This window comes from Leishmania panamensis (assembly GCF_000755165.1).
Source record: "Leishmania panamensis strain MHOM/PA/94/PSC-1 chromosome 11 sequence".
NCBI lineage: Eukaryota > Euglenozoa > Kinetoplastea > Trypanosomatida > Trypanosomatidae > Leishmania > Leishmania panamensis.
This window is the reverse complement of record NC_025856.1, coordinates 119,788-135,758: the sequence shown is the minus strand read 5'-3', so window position 1 is coordinate 135,758 and position 15,971 is coordinate 119,788. Positions and strand designations below refer to the sequence as shown.

Below are 15,971 nucleotides of genomic sequence, written 5' to 3'. Positions count from 1 at the left end.
GGGCAGCACACCGGGCGTGTCAGTTTGTGCGGTGCATCTGCTTCCCCCTTACCGCCCATTTTCTCACTTCCCCTTTCCCCTCGTCGGTTGCTTTACTTTCCTTCCTCTCGCGTTTCTTTCGTTGGTGTCGTTGTTTCATCTGTGCGAAGCGTCCCCGTGCTCGGCCTTGGCCATCTCTCTTTCTCGTCTCGCATACGGGGGAAATCCCCCCCACACACCGCACAGCGCAGAGAGAGAGAGCGAGGGAGGGAGGGAGGGAGGGAGGAAGAAGAGCAAGAAGAGGCAGTACGCGTAGGAAAAAGAGAAAAGGCGCACGCATTCAGTTGAGAGGGTGTGTGTGCATGTGAAGTGTGCATCACTGTTAAGTTCTTACAATAGGATTCGTCGTTCATCCTTCAGCGGTAATCTCCGGGGTACGCGCGCGTGCACACCCATTCCCATACGAGAAGATGTACAAGTCAACCAAGTTAGTAGAGGTAGAGAAGAGCAAAGGCACGTACTGTCATACGTCTACAGAGAGTGCAGCACGCAAAGAACAAAATATTGTCCCTCTCACCATCTCCCCCCCCTTCAGGACACACACACACACACATAAATGAAGGGGGAAGGCGGGTCGCAGTGAGGAAAGCGGCAGCTGAAGTGCCAAGGGGAGAGAAGGGCAGAAAGACAGGGAGGAGGAGGGGGAGAAGGGAGCCCCATACGTGGAGGCGCAGGCACATTCGTGGGCATGCTGAACACATCACGCCCATTTCGCAGAATCGCAGAAGCGGGGAACCCCCCCCCCGCACCCCGTCCCCGACACCTTTCCCCGTTGCCTCTGATTCCCAAAGCGCAGGTATCCACAAGAGAGCCCCACACGGACACGGACAGGCACACAGAGATGCGCCATGTGTAACTCTTTCTCACTCCGTCAGGTTGTAGTCATCGTCGTCATCGTCCGGCTTCGGGTCGGCGGCGGCCTCGTAGTCCAGCATCGCCTGAAGCGTTGCCAGCCGCGCCAGCTCTTCTTCCGTCGGCTCTAGATGCGTGAACATAGAGTGCATATCGCGGTCCTGCGACCTCTGGCGAGAGTGCACCAGACCGCCAAGGTCGAGGTCGCGCATGCTGCTGCTTAGCGAGGCGGACTTGCGCCTGGGAAAGGGGAGTTCGTGGCTGTTCGAGCGGGGTCGCTCAGGCCCCTTCGGTGTTGTCACTGGGGAAGGCGACGACAACTTCTGTCCTTGGGCAGGACGGCTGGAGATACGGATGGGACGGTCGACCGCAAGATACGGTGCAATGGTGCCAGGCGCCGCCGCCGCCGCCCCATCACCGTTCTGGTGGAACGTTGGGAGACCGTTGCTGGCGTCCGCAGCCGTCGCGCTCGGCTTGTCCGTCTTTGGCACCGTCTTGTGCGGGGCCACGCTGGCAGGGATGGCGGTTGCATCCGCCGGTGACACGTTAATCGTCGTGGCTTTGGATGCTCTCACTGTGACTGAGCGCTTGGTGACACGGCGCTGCACCTCAGCCGCGTGCGGCTTCACACCGTTCGCTACCGCGCTGTCTGCCGCAGCTTTCTTGGCGCTGTCCTGCTGCGGTGTAGAGGGCAGCGTTTCGGAGGACAGGCTCTTTCTAGCGTGGACGGACGAGATGCGAGGCGTGTGGACACGCGGTGACTTAGGTGGCTTTGTAGCCGCCGGCGTGGAGATGACCGTTGCGCCGTTCTCTGATGGTGTGGGGCTGCTATGGGCGGTGGACGTGTTGGACAGCGCCGGCGCACCGCCGCGGACGTCCGACGAGCGACGGCGATGACGCAGAATATCCTTCTCTATAAGCTTGAAGGGAGTTGTGTAGGAGGCCTGGCCCTCAGGACCAGGAGGGAGAGTTGGCGTGACGGAAGGGGTGGTGAACGTGGGCACGTTGTTCGCGACAGCACCAGGGGTCTGCGCAGCAGCGGCAGTGTTTGGCCCCATCAGTGGTGTCTGCGTGCGCTGCGGTAGGGCAATTCTGGGGGTACCGCTAGAGCCGCCAATGCGCGAGGTCAGGAGTGGACCCAGCGACGGTGGACGACCGCGCGAGACCAGGATGGAATTCGTGTGGGCGCTCGGGGACGGCGAGGACGTCAACGTCGACGGCGGCACTGGTGCGGCAACTGTGCTGTTGTAGTAGAGGCGACTATTGGCGGACTCCAGCTTGGCCAGGTTCTGGATTGTATCGTAGACGAGCTGCACATCTGAGTTGGGAGACGGGTAGATGCGTTTAAAATTTTTTAGCTTGGAGTCCTCGAGCCTGCGGCGGGCATGCACGTAAGACGGAATCTCCTCTTCGGCATGCGTGCGGTCCGCTGGCGCGGAGCTGTGGTCCAGTGGCGAGTCTGAGTCGTCGACGCCAGGGCCGCGCGAGGTATTTTTCCTAAGCTGGCACCCGTAGACTGGGTGGTTGCTTGCCCAGGGGGGCATGTTGCGCTTCGCGAACTCGTCGTGCTCGCGCTGCCGGTCCCTCTCGTAATCGCTGGGCTTGCAGTCGATGATGCTCCACACCTCTGAGATCAGCTTGCTCTTGATATCCAAATCCAACGGCGTTTCGGTGGCGAAGGACGGGGTGTGGTTGACCTCCATGAGCCACGGCTTTATCTTGTTGTCGATCAGGATGTCAAACCCGAGCACCTCAAAGCAGCAGTAGCCCTCGTTGAAGCCGGTGGGGAAGCACGAGTCGTACACCTTGGCGATGATCGGCTGGGCCGCGAGGATGGTCTTGACGATGATAAAGCCGACCTCGTGCCAGAAGATGTCCGGCGAGTGGCCGCTCTCAGCGAGCCAGCGATTGAGGAAGCCGAAGTTGCGCTTGTTGCCCACGTCCATGTGTTCCACATTGGTGTTGAAGACGAAGTCTGAGCTCTTCTTGTTCACTGCGTAGTTTGTGAGATGCTTGCAGGCCTGCTTCGCGTTCTCTTCGTTCGGGATCTCGTACGGCTCTGTGCAGATACGCACGAGACCGTCGTTGAAGAGAAAGACAGACGGGTTGCGGATGGAGGTGAGCAGCACGTACACGCGCAGGTCAAACTTCTTGCCTTCTAGCAGCAGCGGGCGGTGCACGTACTCCTGTACAATGTAGTTGTCGAGGGTGTGCTCTTCCAGCGCCGTCAGTGGATCGCGCGCCACGATGATGCCACGGCCTTGGCAGCCTGAGTTCGGCTTCAAGATGAAGTATTTGAATATACGACGCTGACGAACGGCCATCATGTACCGCGTGAACTGCATCCGCTCGCTTCGCATTGACCACGTGCGTGGGTAGTAGGCGAAGTGCGAGGGCAGCTTGCGGCGCAACTTCCCCAGTGTCGTTCCCAAGTGCCCCTTACGGCAAAGCAGATGCATGGACGGAAAGTGGTTGGTGCGCTGCCAGTTTCTCAGCCGCACGAGCCGCATGAGGGACAGCACCGTATCGCTCCAACAGAGGTTGAATTTGTACTCGTTTAGCTCTTCCTCCGTTGTCTCCATCTCGAAGCCCATCTCCTCAGCAATCTTGCGAATGAGAGGGTACTTGGTGAGGAAAACGTTCAGAGATTTGCGCGGGTGGCGGATGCGGCGGATGAGTGCGGTGGGCTGGCGTGTCAAGTGAGGAGTCAGCTTGTATGCAATCGACGGGCGCGCTAGGTCGGTCATGTGGACTATGCGCAGGTTGGTAGAGGGGCGAGAGATGACGATGCGCTTGCTATCGCGTTGCATCTCGGCAGTCATGATCACTCCCTTGTGCTGCCCAGCAGAGGTGACTGGCGACTTTGCATTTGCCGACGTTGGTGTTGTTGCCGCCATTGGCGTTGTTGCCGCCGTTGGTGTTGTTGCCGCCGTTGGTGTTGTTGCCGCCATTGGCGTTGTTGCCGCCGTTGGTGTTGTTGCCGCCGTTGGTGTTGTTGCCGCCGTTGGTGTTGTTGCCGCCGTTGGTGTTGTTGCCGCCATTGGCGTTGTTGCCGCCGTTGGTGTTGTTGGTGCCGTTTCCAAAGCCGGGTCCGACACCGTAGGGGAGGCAGCTTCTACCTCTTGGAGTAAAACACCTTCGTCTCCGCCGACTACCACCTTGGACTGCGCGGTGGAGGCGGCGTCAGGGTTTTGCGACTGTGGGCTGCCCCCGGTGGTGGGTGAATGAGGGAAGGAGGATGCTAATTGCTCGTGGTTCACGAGCGTCGCGGGCCCGGGTGCGGAGAGAGGTGCTGACTCCAGTGCGAGGCTCTCGGTCGCCGCGGATAGCGCCTCAGTACCAACCACGTAGTGGGCTTGATGAGGTTGTTTGGAGGCGCCTTCCACTGCAGTCGAGGGTCGCTGAGGGGTGTGGTGGGAGTCGAAGTGCTGTGGGATCGAGAGAGTATACCACGTCGGGTGTCCGGCCACGGTGACGGCAGCCTTGACCACAGACGGGATGGTTGGTGACACCACCTTGCGCTGCTGCTGCTGCGGAGGTGGCGACGTCCGTCGCCCACCCGACCGCTGAGTCGCGTTCGTGGTCGCTTCTGCAGTACCATCCGCAGACGTCGAGGGGTCCACAAAGCGGGTGTGGCGATGGCCCGAAGAGTGACCGTTCTTCACTGCTCTTCTCCTGCCCGTTAGACTGCCTGGGGCTCCCACGAGCACTCGGCGTGATAAGACTGTTCTCTCCGCCGACACAACTCGGCCAGCGGAAGGGGGTGCAGAGAAGTCCTTATTAGCGGCGTACAGCTCGGCAGTCATGCGTTGTGGTGCCTGGGACGGCCGTCCCTGCAGTTTCGACGGCGCAGCGGCTTTCGATGTAGCAGCGGAGCCGTTGCCGACTTTCTTTCCGCTTATCGATGCCGAGGCTGCGTCTGTAGACAACGTCCCGTTGGTGCAGCCGTCTGTCGTTGCGGCTGCGACTTCGGGTGTGTTGGGGTCGAATGGGCGAGAGGTGCCAAGCTCGACTTGACACGGGGTGTGAATCTGAATCGCAGCTGCTGTGGGTGGAGTTGTTGGAGCCGATGCCGTAGCAGCCGTGTCTTGCGTCGCCGTCGCTGTTGCGGACACGAGTTGGGGGTCCAATGCCGCAGGTGTACTCGCTGGAGCCACGGGCTCTGCGACAGATGCCATCTGGCTGGCAGAGGCGAGGAGAAGGGGGAGAAGGACGTCGAAAAATGAGGAAGTCTGATCGGTGCGCAGGACGTCGAAAAGGAGAAGAAATCGTAATGAGAGCGAGAGAGCACGGCGAGACAAGTGAGGGGGAGGGGGGGGGTAATACAGTGAGGACAGTGACAACGACAAGGCGGACACCTACGTGTGCACTTCTTGTTAAATTAAATCTCCTTTCGAGAACTGAAAAAAAAAAAGCACCCACACCCACACACGTACCGACCAGCCAGAGAGGGCGAGGTGAGGGAAAGACAAAGGCACCAGGGAAACGGTTCTCGTTATTGATCGTACGTGAAGGGGGTGGGCGGCGGGCTTGTTTCGACTCCCCGCTTGCCTTCACCGATCTTTTCACAGGCAAAAGAGAGGAAGCGAAGAGAACAAACAACGAACTAATGCGGAGTGAGAGTGCAAGGTGTACTTTATGCACTCCTCCCCACCTTTAGTGTCTTGTTGGCCGTTAAAGACGGTTCAAACGGGGCTATATAGCAAATCAGCGGAGAGAGAGAGAGACGACAAAGAAAGAGAGAGAGAGTGTGTGTGGTGATAGTGCACGGCACCTGCTTTCACCGGCGCGTACGCCTGCCCACGAGAGGCAACAGCAAACATACAGCCACAACCCAAAGAAATAGAGGCTCGCTGCGATCGACGTACGTGGAGACCTTCACGTGGAGCAGAGTGCCACGCGCTTCTTCAGGGCGCGCACGACGGTGACTCGGCTGCTTTCCCTTTTCCCGGCAGATGTGGGAAGGGGTGGCCTGGGGCGTTGGGGGTGAGAAGCAGGAGGAGCGGAGGAGAGCGATTGGGGTGGTCTTTGTGGTGCGGCTCCTTCTGCTGCTCTCTTTGTCGCTGAGTGAGGGGTCTCAGGTCTAATGCACCTTTCCCAAGGGATCACCTAAGAGAAGAGGTTTACAACGAGCAGATGAGGGGGTGGGGGGGGGGCTAGGGGAGAGCGACAGCTGCAGGCCCCAAGCAGCAGATAGGGCAAGGAGGCAAATTAGGAAAGAAAGTGAGGGAGGGGGAGCGAATGCCGAGAGCGGGATGACGCGTGCGAGAGAGCAGCAGCAGTAGCAGCAGAACAAGAGCGTTGATGAGAGCGAGCAGCAGCAACCACAGCAACCACCAAGGAGACACCACCACAGGCAGACGCGAGTGTGTGTGTGTGTGTGGATAAAGTGCACAAGGGGAGAGCCAAAGAAGAGAGGGGAGACAAAGACAAGGAAAGCAGAGGGGGTGTTGTATTGGCTTCTGTAGGGTGGGGTCTCCGTGTGTGCGCAAGACTGCGGTGGGATGGACAATGCTGTATGATCTGCCAGACTGCACGCTACGGAGAGGAGAGGGAGGGAAAGGGATGCGGTTGCCGATGGCACGCTGCACCGCTAGCTCGTGCGAGAGGCTCCAGCGCTTTCCCCTTTTGATCGTGTGTGGGTCCTCTTTCCTTCTCCTGCTCCCCCCCCCCCCACACACACAGGTAAGGAAGGAGACAGGGGGTGAGAGAGTCTGGACGAGGGAGCGGGGGTTGGGGAGCTGATGGTAGACACGTGTGCGTGTTCTTGCAAAGGACGGTACGACGGTGAAGGAGGGTTCTCGTAGAGAGAGAGGGAGACGGGGGGAGGGGGCTGGGGTACGCGACGCTGTTGCTTGCAGGTGTCTTTGCGGGCCGAATGGGGAAAGTAGACACCCACACACCAAGAGAGCAAAATGAACTGCCCACAATCAAGTCGCAGATGAGAGCTGCCGAGACGACGACGATGACGCAGAAGCTCTGACGTTGCAGAGGAAAAATAAGGAGTGAGAGGGGAGGGGAGAGAGAGAGACGAGTGGTCAAGCACGAAGCGCCTTCGACAAAGTAAACCAGAGACTTAAGAGAGGAAAGAGGCACCGCCAATATGGCACGCGAGCGCCGGCAATCGCGTAAGGAACAAGCGATACCCCCCTTGCAAGACGGCAACAAGACAAGGCGAAGGGAAGAGGCAAAAGTGAAGGCAACGCCCGAGCCGGATCGTTCTCTTCCGCCCCTTCCTCCCTTTTATCAGTGCCCTCCCCTCCTCCTCTCAACAACGGTGTCACCGCGACGACATCAGCCAGCCAACGCGCCGTGAAAGGGAAAGAGAAAGAAGGAGAAGATGAAGAAGAAATAGGAAAATAGTGAGGAAGGAAAAGAATACCACACTTGGCTCTCCGGTATGACTCTGTTGTAGCAGCACCGTTAGGAGGGAGAAGAGAGTGCGCGCGCAGGCATGTGTGTGTGTGTGTTCGCAATGTGTGTGCACAGGCAGAGAGCCGTGTCGTTGGTTTTTATGTCGTTGATGGGCAGAAGAGAAGGAAAGAGCAACAGAGAGTGAGGGTGGGGGGCCACACGTGTTTCTGAGAAGAAAGGCGTGACGCCGCGTGGAACAACCTTCACGCACGAGGGATGCACATGTGGTCATGCGCGGATCAAGGATGCGCAAGGCTATGCTACCTTGTGAGGTGGGAGGGGGATAGGTTTGCACCTCAGAGCTGCCTAGGACACTCTCCCCATTTCTAGGCAGCTCTGAGGTGCAAATCTCGAGCGGACTAGGGGTGAATACACAGGCACTCACGCGTGTGGCTCATCCCCACCTCACAGCAAGGCTGGTAAGGGGGGGGAGTGAGAAGACGAGGAGGGCGCACTTCCTCTTTCTCTGTTTCTCGTTATATGAATAACAGCTCTGTATGCCACGTTGCGCACAGAGTCCCCTAATGTACATGAGGTGGCTACATGATGCTCTTTTTCTACTGCCACACCAGCCAAAAACCCGCATGACGGTGACACGCCTCAGTCCGCGGTGCCCCCACCCGGTCCCCGCTGCCCGCTGGCGTGGGGGCCTGTGCGGCACCGCGGCTGCCTGCGGGGCGGGTGGCGCGTAGAGCTTGAGGCGGTTACCCGGTCGAGTTTAGCTGGCGCTGTGGGGCAGAGAATGGGCAAGTTGGGGCAGACAGGCGCCACCAGCACCACCAGGCGCGTCAGGCACACGCAGCAACGAATACAAAGAAAAAAAGCCACACGCCAGCGGGCACCCGCACCGCACCCCCCATTACGTCAGAGCGGGAGCACGACGCAGTGGGGGTTGCTGGTGGCGAGGAGCGCAAGCTGCAGGGACTCGGGCACAAGGGATGTCGGCATGACCAGCATGTGCGGCTTCAGTGCACAGACCTGCTTTACAATCTGCGGGAGTGCCACTTCCGGCGCCGCATCGAGGCTAAGGTGTGGGGTCTTCTTCGAGGCCTTGAGCGCACAGACCGTAACCGGAGAGGTGGCCGCCTGTGGCGCAGGTGCCGTTGCACCGCTGCCCCCAGCACCGGCCGCCGCCGCAGCATGTTCCGGCTGCTGCGTCTCTATCGCATCTGCTTCGCTGACGCTGGCAGGGTTAATGCTGCTCGTCGGAAACAACGATGACGCAGCCGCGTTGGTAGGAGAGCCCGGGTTGCACTTAATACCGGGGAGCGCCTCCAGATACCGCCTGTACGATTCAAGAGGGCTGACCCACGTCAAGCCGCCCTGCCAGCCGGCAGCGTCGAGGCCAGAAGCGGCCTCGCCACCGTTCTCGCCACGATCTGGCTCAGCCGTGCCGTCCCCACCTTGCGAGCTCGACGTGGCGACCACGGCAAACGTGATCTGGCCCACCTGCGGCGCAGGGTGGGGGCACACCCAGCGAGTCTGCACGTACTGCGCCGCCGCCGCCACCGCCTCCTGGACGTGCTTTGGGACCTGTGGGGGCGGCGCGGGCGGCGTCGCGATCAAAGCGGTCGTTTGCGGGGCCGCCTCCTCGTCGCCAGGGCTCGTCTGGGTCACCGCGGCCGACCCCCACGGCGCGTCAGCCGGCACAGACACCACAATCGTAAAGCGAAGCGGCGTGGCGGCGGCCAACCCGGGGCGCAGCCTCACACCGCCTTCCTTCACGTAGTGCAAAGCGTAGGCGCCGCGCAGCTCAAGAAGGACCCGCCGCGCCACCGCCCCGACCATGCAGACCTTCCCATCCTGCCGCTGGCCGACCCCAAGGAGGATGGCAGTGGCGTGGTGGTGTGCCGCGCGCGCGGCAGCGTACTTTACCACCGCCACCGCCCTCATCTCGTTTTCTGGCGTGCAAATAGCGGCGTGTTGCCCCTCTGGCGCCGTGCCGCTGCCAGCGCCGCTGCTCACCCCACCGGGCACCACCGTCGCCAAGTCGGTTTGTCTTTGCAACGGTCGCTGGTCGGAGCGATGGCCGGCCGCACCAGCCCCGGAGCCGCCAGACCAACACGACGATCGCTTCTGTGCGTGCTCAGCTTTGCCGCGCGCCGCCTGCAAAGCCGCGGCGCCGCCTGTTTGGTCACCGGCAGCTTCGGGAGATACGCTGCCGCCGGCGCCGCCACCGACGCAGACAGCCGAGGCACACGCAGTCTCCATTCTGTAGTGCAGTTTGTTTTTCAAGTACTTGTTTGCGTGGATGTACCGCAGCGTCGTGGTGAGCACATCGCCGCAAGCCGTGACGCCACCGCCGTGCCCGCCAGCCCCAGCGGAGGCGGAAGGAGCTGCCGCGCCGCTGCAAGTCGATCGGCGAGACGCACGCGTATCCATGGAACTGCTGTCGGCGTTGGTGGTGCCCCTCCGCGTCGCCGAGGTATCCCAGACATGGGCAAGTATGAGCGAGGCTTCTCCGGGCGATATCGGCGACGAGGGGTTCGCGTTACCGGCGCACGCCAGCTCGATCGCCCGCAGAGATCCCTCGGAGCCGTCACACAGCACGAGCGTCGTCATGGCAATGGTGCGCGAAAGCGAAAGGGAGGAGAACCGCTGCAGAGGAAGAAGCCAACGGCACACGCCACCACACAGTTGTCCCGCGCAGGGATGCTAGAGCAGGCGGGGTGAATGATGATGTGGTGTTGTGGTGTAGGTTGTTGTCCGCCAAGTCGCCCTTACTATCGCAGGATGGGCGGATCTACTTCCTACCTTTTCTGCCGCTGCTCTCATGAGGCGGGCTCCTGTTTGCATTCGCATTTATTTTTGAGAAGCGGGCGGTTCACAGACGCCGTTGCAGGCATGCGTGGGCGCGCGAGAGGAGAGGGGAGGGGGGAGGGGGGAGAGAGAGAGAGGAGAGATGCGGCGCCAAACAGAAACGACGATGACCGAGGAGCAGCGGGGATTTGTGAGACGCATAAAAACAACGCCGTTCGGCACCGATGGCGCACACGGCTGAAGGGGGCCTAGCCCCGGGCACCGGCAGGGGTGGAAAAGAACGCGCGCGGGAGGAGGGGGAGGGAGGGGGAAGAGAGAATGCGCGGGGAGGCCCTCCCACGCCGTCACCGCTTTGCCTTAGCGGGTGCCCAAAGGACCCTTCATTTTATCAGTTCCCTCCTCCCCCGCAACTCGCGGCGGGGCGCAGCTCGGCGCGTGGCATCCCAGCGTCCCGTGCCCCCACAGTGCGTGCTGGGAAGCCAAAGCAGCCCCCCACGCCCCCCATCCCTGCCGTTGCCGAGCCACCCCTGGTGGAGGCAGGGCCAGACACCTACGACGTAGCAAGACCGGATCGATGGACCGCTGTGGATGCGCCACGTGGCGACCTGCGAGGCAGGTGGCGGGTAGAGCCTGATGCAGTGGCCGTGCTCCGGCGACTCCGCGTTACTGTAACGCGTGTCTACGGCTGCCTCGCACTACGCAGTCGGCCCTGTGGCAGGGTGGAGTCTGACTCAAGCCGTCTGGCAGAGAGAGACGCGCTGAACAAAATAACTTCCTCGCGGTGTTCATTTTATAGTGGCTTCTCTCGACTCGAGCACTGCGGTGGCCTACTCACCCGCCTCTGCCGTAAGTGTCGCCCCGCCGCCGCTCTCCAATCGCCTCGGCCTGTTTGGCGACGCCTGTTGTAAACAAGAGACACGGGCAGGTAGGAGGGGGGAGGGTGAGAAACAGGAGTGGTAGTGGGATTGATGTAGAGAGGTAACGAGAACCGCGCGCACGACGCGGAGGTGGTAGCGTCGTGCGAAGCGAGAGAAGAGAAGGAGCGAAACTCGCCTGGGAACAGAGAAGAGAGGCGGAGGGCAGGAAAACGCACGCAAGCCAGAGATCAAAGGCACCAGGCAGTAGTGGACACACACACACACGCCCCCTCTGCATCACTACACAGGAGCACAGGACGTGACCTCTAAAAGTCGACCTCGCGCGGCACGGGATCGATGAACACCCACCCCGTCTTATCGAGTGGCTTGACCTCCGCTGCTGCCTCTCGCTCCTTGTGGATCTCGCGCATAATCTCGTACAGGGCCTTGGTGTCGAGGGAGCAATATTCCAGCAGCTGGATGCGCAGGGTTTGCCACAGGATGTCTCGTTCCTTCTTCGTAATGCTGGTGTGCGCACTGCCGGACCAGTTTGGTGATTGTTGAGTACCGCCACCGAGGCTGAGCTTCGCCCGCTCGAGGTCTTGCACTGTGCCGCCACCCTCCATGTGATGCCACAGTCGGTAAACTCCCATCGCGTTCTCGCCCTTCTGCTCATCCTGACCCTCTCCAACAGTGGCCTTGGACGAGGAGGTATCAGGCTCAGACGCGGAGTTTCCGCCGCTACCCACACCAAGCACAGGACCATTTGGCGCCATCATCACCGCTGCCGTCGTCTCTGAGCCGAAGACGCCGTACTGGAAGTCAGGGCACAGTGCTGGCAGCACTTTTTTGAGCGAGTTCGACCCATGCGCGTTAGGGTGCAGGTAGCCCTTCTTGATGAGATCGAGTGTGTCGAGGAAGCAGAAGCTCTTGATCTCGTCCTTGTACTCCACCTCCAACTGCCCCAGCTTCTCCAGGCACGCCTTCTCGAAGGAGGCGAAGTGCGCCATGAAGCAGCCGTCGTAGGGCTGTAGAGGCTCCTCCAGCGGGTTGAATTTGGTGATCTTTGGCGGCTTCGGCGCCTTGCAGTGTCGCCGCGGGCGTCTGCCCGCCTCGGCCTCCTCCTTGGCGGCGCGCTCGGAAGCGATGCGCTCCAGCTCACCAGACTCCTCCATCGCCTTTCGCTTCTTCTCCCGCTCCAGCCGCACGATGCGGATGAGCTCGGCGATGCAGGAAGGGCGGGGGTCCGCGTTCGGCGAGTAGCCCTTGCCAAAGTGGAGGTAGTTGTAGTGCGTTGGCGTCTCCGTCAGGACGTCGTACTGGAAGACGTCCAGCGAGAACTGGAACGGGACCGACTGGTACGCCACAACCTTCGCAAAGGGCGGCAGAGCAAACTGCACAGCTTCGAAGTCGATGACGAACAGCGGGTACCGAATGCGACCGAAGAAGGCGTCGATTTCTTTCGGGTTCAAAGCAACCTTGCCTTGTCTGAGGGCGTTCGCGTAGCGCACTTGCGGACTTGACAGCCGCACGCCGCCCTCCCCTCGCTCGTACGCGGCGAGCACGTCGAGGACGGTTCGTTTGCCCTGCGCCCACCACTCCGCTTTCCGTGCCAGGGAGGCGGATGGGAGCGTGAAGAGGTGGTTGTCACGCGCTAAGATCGCATTCTCCACCTTGCGAGGCAGACACAGGCCCTCTGTAAAGAACGGACACGCGTCGCCGCCGCGTAGGCACTGAGGACCAACGTACCGCGCGTAGCGCGGGGAATCGATGTTGTCGCCGCTGCCTATGGCGACGTTACCAGCGTCATTCTCCGCCACCCCATTTGATTCCTCATCCTCGTCGGCCGCCGGGGCCCTTCGTTTCCCTCGACTGCTCGCTGCGACGCCTTTCACTTTTTGGGCCGCCAGCTTCTGACCCTTCCCGTGCTTCCGGTCGTCCGCTTCTTCCGGGGTGCGGCTGGCGCGTACAAAGCCCTCGTCACCGAGGAGGTTCGAGAAGGCCGTCAGGGGGCTGCTCGCTGACCGCCCAGCCAAAGAAGACGCAGCCATCTGCTCTTGATGGCTCTTCACGAGGGGGAGGGTGTGTCGACGCAGCAGCTCCTCCACAAAGCACTGCTCCGCCTCGAAGAGACGATGGTGCGCCTCATCCTTGTGGCGCTGGCTGCGCGTCGCGCGGGCGTTGTGGAAACCGTCGAGCTCCAGAGCCGCCAGCTCGACCTCCGCGGCACGACTGGCCAGGAGTGGGTCGGAGGCGATGGCGCTGCTGAAGTTGCGCATGTCAAAGGCGCCGCTGCCACCGCTGAGGCCGCAGTGCGAAAAGTAGTGCCCGCCGCCGCCTCCAGCACGAGCGGCTGCGTTGCCGTATTGCCGCCCGCGACCCTCCTTGCCGTAGTACTTGCAGTCTTCTGCCATCAGCTCCTCTAGGGAGACTCGCTGAATGAACTTGACAAGCCGAGGCGGGTCGCAGTCCACCAGCGTGGCTGGGCCAGGGAAGAACTGGCGAATGTGCAGCAGCCCGCTGCGCTTCAGGTCAATCGGCGCCGCCGCGCGTGCGGAGGACTCCAGCGAGCGGCCGCGCGAGTTCTCGCTCATGATGTTGTCCAGGTTCACCTGCAAAAATTTCTTCCGGACTTCGATGGGTAAGTGGGGCTGGGTCAACCACAGCCGAAAGCACAACGTCGTGAAGTGAAACCGTTGGACCGAGTTGCTGACGCGGCCCGGGGTGCTGATGGGATCAATGACAGCCTGGGACTCGAGAAAGATCCATTGATTTTCTTTTGGGCGATACCGCACTACAGCCGGACGCGCACGCAGCTCCATGGTTGCTGAGCCAGCGGCAGCAGCGCTGGCGCCGTCGTCGTCACCTCGCGTTTGATGTGAGGTGCAAGGGAATTCGACAGCAAAAGCCGGCCTATGAATCGTCAGAGACGGCGCCTGCTCCCCGAGCGACCTGTACATGCCTTGGAAGTATGTTGTGATGAGCTGCTCCGTGCGCTGCACCGCCTGATGGAATTCGTTCTCCTTCACGAGCACGGCGCGGCTGCCGAACTGGAGCCGGTCCCACCGACGCACCAGCTCGTTGAAGCCGACGCTGTCGTCAAAGCGCATCATGTCGCCGAGAGACGCCTTGGGAATCAGGTCGGAGCGATTCTGCAAGAGGAAGAGCTTCTTTGGGCATACAAGTGACGCAGCGAAGCTGCGGTGTGTGATAATGAAAGGGGAGGCCGCAGTTGTCGCCGGCTTTGTCTGCTGTGGCGGCGGCAACTTAAATGGTGCCTCGCCGGGAGAGTCGTCTGGGCTGTCCGCCTCCTGTATGGTCTCGTCCAAATCTGCGAGAGGCTGTGTGGAGGCGAGAAAGTGATCGACAAGGGCAGTGAAGGTGTCTCTTGATGGATCTTCCGCCACGGCTGCTGCTGACGTTGCCCCTGGCATCGCAAGCGACGGTGATGCAGGCTTGACTTGCCTGAACTGCTGCTGCTGCTGCAGCTTCCCTTGCTCAAGGGTCAGCTGGTCCATCTCCGCTTTCTGGCGCTTCGCCTCTTCGAGAATCTTTCGATGCTTTGCAATGAGAGCGAGAGTCTTCGCCTGACTGTCGCGCTTTGCCGGGGTGCGCGCAGACGCTGTTGTTTTCACCGTCGCTGGAGCCGTAGTTGCTGCGGGTGCAGACACCACCGCTGTCGCCACGCTCGCAATTTTCTTCTTGAACATGGTCCGTCGTGCGTGCGTGGACTGCTGTGACGAGAGGAAAAGTACAACAGCAGCAGCTGCGCGGTGACGCTGATTCCTGTACAGCCGAGCAACGGTACGGTGTTGGGCTGGGGAGGGAGGGAAGGAGGGGGCGCGTGCGCCTTATGTGTATGGCTTCACTCAACTTGACGCATACATGTGCAGGCAGAGACGCTCTGTGTAAGCGGAGGGGGGTGGGTGCCGGAGTGCGGGAGCGGTAGTCCGACGCGCTGGTCCACCGGGACGTGTTGTTCTCCCGTTGTCGTCCTTCTCTGCCTCAAGGCGATTAGTAATGGGTCTATGAAAGAGAGAGAGATGCAATAGCGACACGCGGTGATGTGGTGTACGACTGCCTATGTGCGTCGTTTGCCCGTGCGCTCCACCGAGAGAGGGAGAGGCGCGCACCGGCACGACACCACCAACGACAACCGCCGGAAAAAAGGCGTGGGGGCAGCGGCGCTGACACGCACAGAGAGAGAAGATGCAAAATATCAGCAGTGGTAATGGCACTGGCAGATGGCGGCAGAGGTGCAGATACTTTCTAGTGAAATGCTCGTTCCCTTGTGCGCGTTGGTCACACACACACGCACTCCTCTCTCTTTGCTGTGAGCGACGAGGAGAGAATGAGAGCGCGGGCAAGAAACACAACGCGATCGCAGAAGAGAGTGGGCGCAGGATCCCAATCTCACCGGCGAACTTTGGACTTCCGCTTCTCTGTCGCTCTTTCCTCTGTGGGTCTGTGCTGTATGCTGTGGCTATGCCGGTGTGCACCTGTATTAAAGTGACCGCAATGGCTCCACAGAGGGGGGGGGGGGGAGGAGTGAGGAGAGAGGAAACGAAGCGGAGGCAGGAAGATCAACAGCAACCAAAAGATCAGCCACACACACCCGCTGAAAAATGGGGCGGGGATGACTTGGAGAATCCCAAGATGGGGGAGGGGAGGCGGGTGCACAGCGTCTGACTCCCTGCTTCACGCCCCCTTTTCGTTGGTCTGCGCGGGCGTGTGTGTGTGTGTGTTTGATCTAACAACTGCGTAGTCTATGCGAGGAAAATGTCCCCCGGGGTTGAGATGGGTGTGTATCTGCAGGCGAGTTTGTGTCATGATAAGCGTGAAATCGAGAAGAATGCGCGCCAGTGAGAGAGAGAGTGAGGACAGGTATCAGTGCAAGTAGAGGGGGAGTCATTTCACGCAGACACAGCTGATCATGATACTTACTGAGAGACGTGCACTCCAGCATGCTTGCGAGCGCACACAAGCCCGCGCTTACGCGTAGGCGCGCAACTGAGGGATTCTGCCACAGAGTTGAAAAGAGCACCCGAG

The 15,971-nt window shown here is 60.8% G+C and overlaps 3 protein-coding genes across 3 annotated transcripts, besides 1 other annotated feature; all 3 read right to left on the bottom strand.

The window, feature by feature from the left end:
- Positions 1–902: 902 nt before the first annotated feature.
- Positions 903–3,932, bottom strand: LPMP_110400 (tubulin-tyrsoine ligase-like protein; the record flags this gene model as incomplete). Its single annotated transcript, XM_010698587.1, has 1 exon — positions 903–3,932. The coding sequence occupies one exon, from the start codon at positions 3,930–3,932 to the stop codon at positions 903–905; it is 3,030 nt and encodes a 1,009-aa protein (XP_010696889.1).
- A 4,237-nt stretch (positions 3,933–8,169) lies between these two features.
- On the bottom strand, positions 8,170–9,867 carry LPMP_110390 (hypothetical protein; the record flags this gene model as incomplete). The annotated part of the gene is made up of 1 exon (XM_010698586.1): positions 8,170–9,867. One exon carries the CDS (start codon positions 9,865–9,867, stop codon positions 8,170–8,172), a length of 1,698 nt encoding a protein of 565 aa, XP_010696888.1.
- Positions 9,868–10,498: 631 nt separating this feature from the next.
- Positions 10,499–10,836: a repeat region.
- Positions 10,837–11,248: 412 nt separating this feature from the next.
- LPMP_110380 (hypothetical protein) lies at positions 11,249–14,632 on the bottom strand (the record flags this gene model as incomplete). The annotated part of the gene is made up of 1 exon (XM_010698585.1): positions 11,249–14,632. The coding sequence occupies one exon, from the start codon at positions 14,630–14,632 to the stop codon at positions 11,249–11,251; it is 3,384 nt and encodes a 1,127-aa protein (XP_010696887.1).
- Between the last annotated feature and the right edge of the window lie 1,339 nt (positions 14,633–15,971).